Raw genomic sequence first — 6,000 nt, 5'->3', positions numbered from 1 at the left:
GATGGTTCGTGAAGCTGGCTTCACAGGACCACATATAGAAATAAATAGATTATTTATATTCCCTCTTCGGTTCTGAGACAAGGAAATTAATAATTTTATCCAATAAACGGGATCTATATTTTTATTGTAATCACATGTTAACAATTTCCAACCAGATTGTCTGCGCGATGCAGTGTCTGTCTTGGAACCGAACTCGGGCCAAAATATAATACAGTCAGAATCAATCTTACAACTGGAATCATTTATACTCAATAACGTCAGATCATGTACGCGTCGCCCTGAACAAAGCAATAACAAAATCGCACATCTCTTAGACACCTCAAATAAACTGGTTTGTAGAGGTTCGTTATTCTCTAAATAAGTACATAAATCTCTAACATCCCATATACTCTCCTTACGAGACATTGGTTTACTCAAAGCTATAGCTTTCAAAGCCTGGCGAACAACTATATGCGAGCTAAGCGGTGGGCCTGAACGTACGGGACAAAAAGTTGAGACAACCGATTTGTGTAAGCAAATTGTACTATGCGATAACTTTTCTACCAGGTGCAAGTCTGTAATAAATCTTGCCAAATCTTGTGGTTCTGGATTGTCTCTGGCGACATGATGGGCAGTACACCATCTGCACCATCTTAGCCACGCTGGCTTGTAAGAAGCTAACGAGGATTTTCGCCAACCGCTTGCAAGTAAATCCTTTTGCTTATCGTTCCACGTACCTATCAATGCGGCCCACCCTGTATCAGCCAGACTTCTAAAGCTATCCGCTTGACGTCGATTGGAGGTCTCAGAGTCTGTGTGTCTACTAACCGGTTCTCCAGGTCCCGAATTTCTCTTGGAGGGGCCAGGGATCGGCTCTTCAGGTCGCTGCGCCAGAACACCTTCTCCCAATTCGGCACGATCAATAGGTACATACCCTCTGCGTCGTTCAGGTGACCGAGAACTCTCGGGATTAGACACGGGGGAGGAAATATCCACGCCAGTTGATACTCCCATCTCCGACTGAACGCATCGACGAAGGACGCATCTGGATCCGTCTGGTCTAGAGTCGCATATGTCGGTACCACATGAGCTCTCCTCGATGCGAAAAGGTCTATTTGAGGAGTACCCCAAACCTGGAATATCTGGTGCGTCGCTGGAGACAGCAGGTGCCACTCCGACTGACCGCGAAACCTTGAAAGTCTGTCTGCTTCCGTGTTGTATCTGCCGGGAATGAACTGGATTGTCATGTGAATGTGATAGCGGTCCAATGCATCCAGCACCCGGTAAGTCATCTCCATCATCTGCTGTGACCTCGTACCGCCTTCGTTGCGCAGATATGACACAACCGTTCGATTGTCCGACATAATCATTAGAGACGATTGCGTTAGTAAGCGGCTCTGTGATGTTATTACCTTCTGCACTGCCATCATCTCTAGGAGATTTGAATGTTGACGCGCCTCCCACTGCGACCATTGGCCAGCTAACTGCTTGTTGTTGAGCAGAGCGCCCCAGCCCTGGCCTGACGCATCCGTAGTCAAAAAGAATTGGGGCGCTGGAGGATGAAGAGGAGATGTGGCAGCTACGTGGTTGATCCACCAATCCAGCTCGGTGTATAGGGCTACTGGAAGCTTTACCTTCGCTCTTGGAGACATGTGCAGCAGCTGGTTGCAAAACGTCATCAACAGCCTGCTGTTGAGTCGACCCCGCGGAACAACGAAGCTTGCGAAGTTCACTAGACCCAGTAAAGATTGGACCTGCTTTAATGAAGCGCACCTGCGATTTACCATCATCCGGCATTTCTGCACAACATTTTGAATCTTGGCCTCTGGAAGACACTTCAGGTTGCTCCAAGGGTCCCAACGAATACCCAGGAACTCCATGGACTTCTGGGGATTTAACACGGACTTTCCGTAATTTACAGTCCAGCCTAGACCCTCGAGGATCTGAAGGGTGAGTCTTACTTGATTCTGAAGCAATGAACGGCTCTGGGATGCAAGAAGAAAGTCGTCCAAATATACGATGACCCTGATACCGCGAGATCTCAGCACTTCCGCAATCCAATTTGTGACTAGAGCAAATGTCCGCGGAGAAGATGCGAGGCCGAACGGCAAGGAGGTCACCTGCCAAAGCCGGTGCTGAAACATTACTCTCAGGAATCTCCGGTGTGAGGGCTTGACCGGAATATGAAAGTATGCGTTGTGGAGATCGAGCTTTACGAGCCAATCTCTTGGTTGAAGAAAGTCTGGGACCTTGTACATATTGATGAGGTGAAATTTGGCCACATATACGTACTTGTTTAGTTGTCTTAGGTTGAAGACTGGGCGTACGCTCCCACCTTTCTTCGGAACCAGAAACATGTTCGATACAAAACTTGGGGTCAACGAAGCCGGCTCTAGCACACCCTGTTCTATCATGCCTTTCATTTGAACGATCATTTCCGGACTTTCCTTCGTGGATAATTTTGACGAAAGTCTGGAGGGGTGAACTAGAGGCGGTTTTTTGACAAAGGGTATCTGGTACCCAGACAAAATTTTGATTATGTAGTCTGGAGCCCCCATGGCTTTCCATTGATTTATAAATAGCTCCAGTTGACCCGCTTGGAAGCTGTGATAGTCAGTCGTAGCGCCTGCGAGATCGCTTACCTTGCCTGTTCCTGTAATATTTGTCGCTTCGCTGATTGGATCGAAATGGCTCGGCTTTTCGCTTTCTGTCCTGAGGAGCCCGGGCGGGAGCAGCAGAGGGCCCAGAATACACGCGGAAACTAGAATAGTCCGCAGCCTTCTTGCTCTGTTCCGGCTGAGAGACTCCTTGCGCAGGAGCTCGTTTGCTAGCAACTCCTTGCGCAGGAGTGCGTGGACAGAAAAATACCTTGTCAATTCCGCCATTCTTCGTTATACAGTCAGAAAACCGCTTATCATCGAAGAGGTGCTCCTGTGTTGGAGGGATCTTTCGAAGAGATTCCTTCATGTAGCGATCCTTGACGAAGTTCAATACTCCATCTCTCCGTTGCTGGATAATGTCTGCTCGACGGCCACAGACCATCTGCAAGAGGTCCAGGTGAATGCGAGAATAGTCACCCTCCGAGAACACCTCGTTGATTTTGTCTGCTACCGCCTCAACCGTGCAATCACCCTGCGAACTTATCCAAGACACGAAGGTTTCAAAGCCAGCTTTCAATTTCTCATTTTGTATGATGAGAGCATGAGACACAGCGGCTAGAGTCTTTTCCGTAACGGCGAGGGCACGGTTACGATCAAAAGACTTTATCATGTCATTACTCTCCAAATCAGTAAAGCCAGGAGATGACACGTACGTATTTTGAGCATCTATGTACCGTACCTGTGACCAGTCGTTTGAATTGAAATGCTGCAACTTGTCCAAAATATCAGCATGCTCCTTTGAGGTTATCGCGCCCGACGACTTGAGGGTAGTCTCAAGTTTAAAACTAATATCCTTTGCAGGCCCCGGGACAGGCGCCGGAGGAGCCTCTGGAATTTCCAGATCCTCAGGCGAGACAATTGATAGCACGTCTGAATCACTGGAGTATTCCCGCGGGCGAGTAGAAAAATTGTCACGTAAAGACCTTACCTCGTGGGCTAATTTGGACACTACATCCTCTAACCTGGCCATGCGCTCGTGCTCAGTTAAAGCCGATGCGCCCGGATCATGTTGAACACTATCAGGATTTGAACTATTCATATTAGAACTGAATTTATTTAGAAAATACTTCGAAATTTTCTAAGCTAATTTATAGGTGTTTCCTCTGCCAGAAACAAATCGCCAATGGTCTGAGCATTGGCGCGCAGCCTGCCAGCTGGATTCGTAAAAAACATGGAAAAAACCCGCCATAAAAGCCGGTATTGCGCCTGACGTCATCGGAACTGTGGTGTTGCCAGTAAGAAACGAATGTTGCCATCTCAATTTGAAGGCTTGGAACAAGGTACAGTCAACTTAATTTCAACACAAACATCGTGCTATCTACATAACTTGACACTTCTTGTCATTCATGGAATACAAGTCACGCCATTCGCCTTTCGTCGCATAATTTCGGAGCGATTCGTGAAGTGTCATGCTCGCTCTCTGTTCTTCAACTTGAGATTCCCACCTAAAGGCTTGTTCACAAAGAAGCGGGCAATTAATAAGATTTAATTCGTACTGAAATAGTAATTTAATTAAGACACATAATTAGACCCATGTTAACATTATTTACTCGTACAGTCTTCAAAAATATGTGGTTTAAATCTTTCGGGTTATTAACGGTCACGGTGTATATAGTTGCAAAACTGTTTCGCTACTTTTATTCTCTTCTTGATGTTTTTATTTATAGCACACGAGTGCCATCTCGGTCGTTTTAAACACATTAAAGTTAATTTGATATTTGAGCCATCTATAGGCACACATTGGCACTACGAAGACATGTGTTTACAAAGTTTACTATTTAATACATATAATTTAATGAAAATTGTTTTGATCAACTTTAATAATAGTAGCTAAAGCTAAACAAATGCAATATGAAATTGTCTAAATAATAGAAGTAGTAGCAAAATTTTTGTTTTGCTAGAAAATCATAATAAAGAATAGTGGTCGGTGAATCATAACGCTTTGAAAATAGCTAACTTCGTAAACATGCTGTATGTTAGCTGTCGCGAACAACAATACATCTTTCAAAGGTTTCTGTAAAGTTTTGTAATCTTTACTTTGATTTTGCAAATTCTAAGAATGTCGAATATGTCTGGAGAAGATTGTGACGGTCTGGACCGAGGCGATAATGATGGCCAGAAGTCGGATAAAATGTTCACGTTGAAGAAATGGAACGCGGTGGCTATGTGGAGTTGGGACGTCGAGTGTGATACCTGCGCGATTTGCCGCGTCCAAGTTATGGGTTAGTACTGTATTTTGTAATTCTAAATAAAGCTTACGTATAGGACGTGGCACCAATAATTAAACGTAAACCACTAATCCTATAAAATAAGGATTTATGAGTCCCCGGCACGCTCCGTTCTCCATACAAACGTAGTTACGCCCTCATTTTAAAACGACTAGCTAGATTGCTCTGAAACTAAGTACTTACAATAGGATAAGGTATATCTAGGTCTGAAATCAGTAAATGTACCTTCAAATACCATAGTAAAAAAATACAGCAAAGTTTTTCATACAAAACTTGTTTTTGCTCTATTTCGATTGTTTTATATACTAGAGCTATATAAACTAATTTCAGACCTTGATATACCTCATATCATTGTATGTGCAAAGTTTTATTACCATCCAATACATAGTTTTAAAATGAGAACGGAACTCCGTTAGTACGGGAAGGTGAATTTCGGCCGCGCTTGCAGGAGACTCTTAACATCAGTTTTAAATACTAGTTTCGGTGTGTTTTAAAAGAAATGACGCCATACTGTCCATCACTGGAGAAAAGTTACAATTAGAATGGAGTATTTTTCTAAAACACATGAAAACATACAACTATAACTAATTTTCTCTTAAATGTTTCGTGATTGGTGCCGCTATAATATGCATTTTTAGGAAGTATCAATGAATTAAGACTTTATGATTGTCATGGAATAGTTTTTCGTATACCAATGTCATTCTTGAATATTGTCACTATCCGCATCACCATCCACATACTTTCCTTACATCATGGTTGGATTCAGTTAGGTTTTTATTTATTAAATAAATTTATGGATAACAGGAATATTTGAAAGCAATTCTGCTTTATTGTAGGACATTATTTGCAGTAATGGTAAAGATTTCAACTGCTTATATCAGGCATAAGAAGCTAATATACAACTATCTGTATTTCTCTTAAAAGAACAAAGTGGAAGATGGATTGGGCACTGAGCCAGAGTGGCTATGTTTAAAGGGTTTCATAATTTTATGGATTTGAATGAAGTATTAAAACAAATTATACTTCTATTGAACTATTTATTATGAATTTACCATACTGGTACTAACCCACAACCCACAACTAACTTACTTGATCTGTCATATATTTTTTTTGTTTGTTTTTTTTTTGTTTTT

At 42.8% G+C, this 6,000-nt stretch overlaps 1 protein-coding gene across 1 annotated transcript in view; it reads left to right on the top strand.

Moving 5' to 3' along the window:
- Positions 1-4,614: 4,614 nt before the first annotated feature.
- Positions 4,615-6,000, top strand: part of LOC134755926 (RING-box protein 2) — a 50,124-nt gene continuing 48,738 nt past the window's right edge. The window contains exon 1 of the mRNA XM_063692613.1: positions 4,615-4,861. Within this exon, the coding sequence (XP_063548683.1) occupies positions 4,699-4,861 (163 nt within the window). The 5' untranslated portion in view covers positions 4,615-4,698. The remainder of the gene's footprint in view (positions 4,862-6,000) is intronic.

This window comes from Cydia strobilella, chromosome 3 (genome assembly GCF_947568885.1).
Source record: "Cydia strobilella chromosome 3, ilCydStro3.1, whole genome shotgun sequence".
In the NCBI taxonomy this organism is placed as follows: Eukaryota; Metazoa; Arthropoda; class Insecta; order Lepidoptera; family Tortricidae; genus Cydia; species Cydia strobilella.
This window is presented reverse-complemented; position numbering and strand designations above follow the sequence as displayed.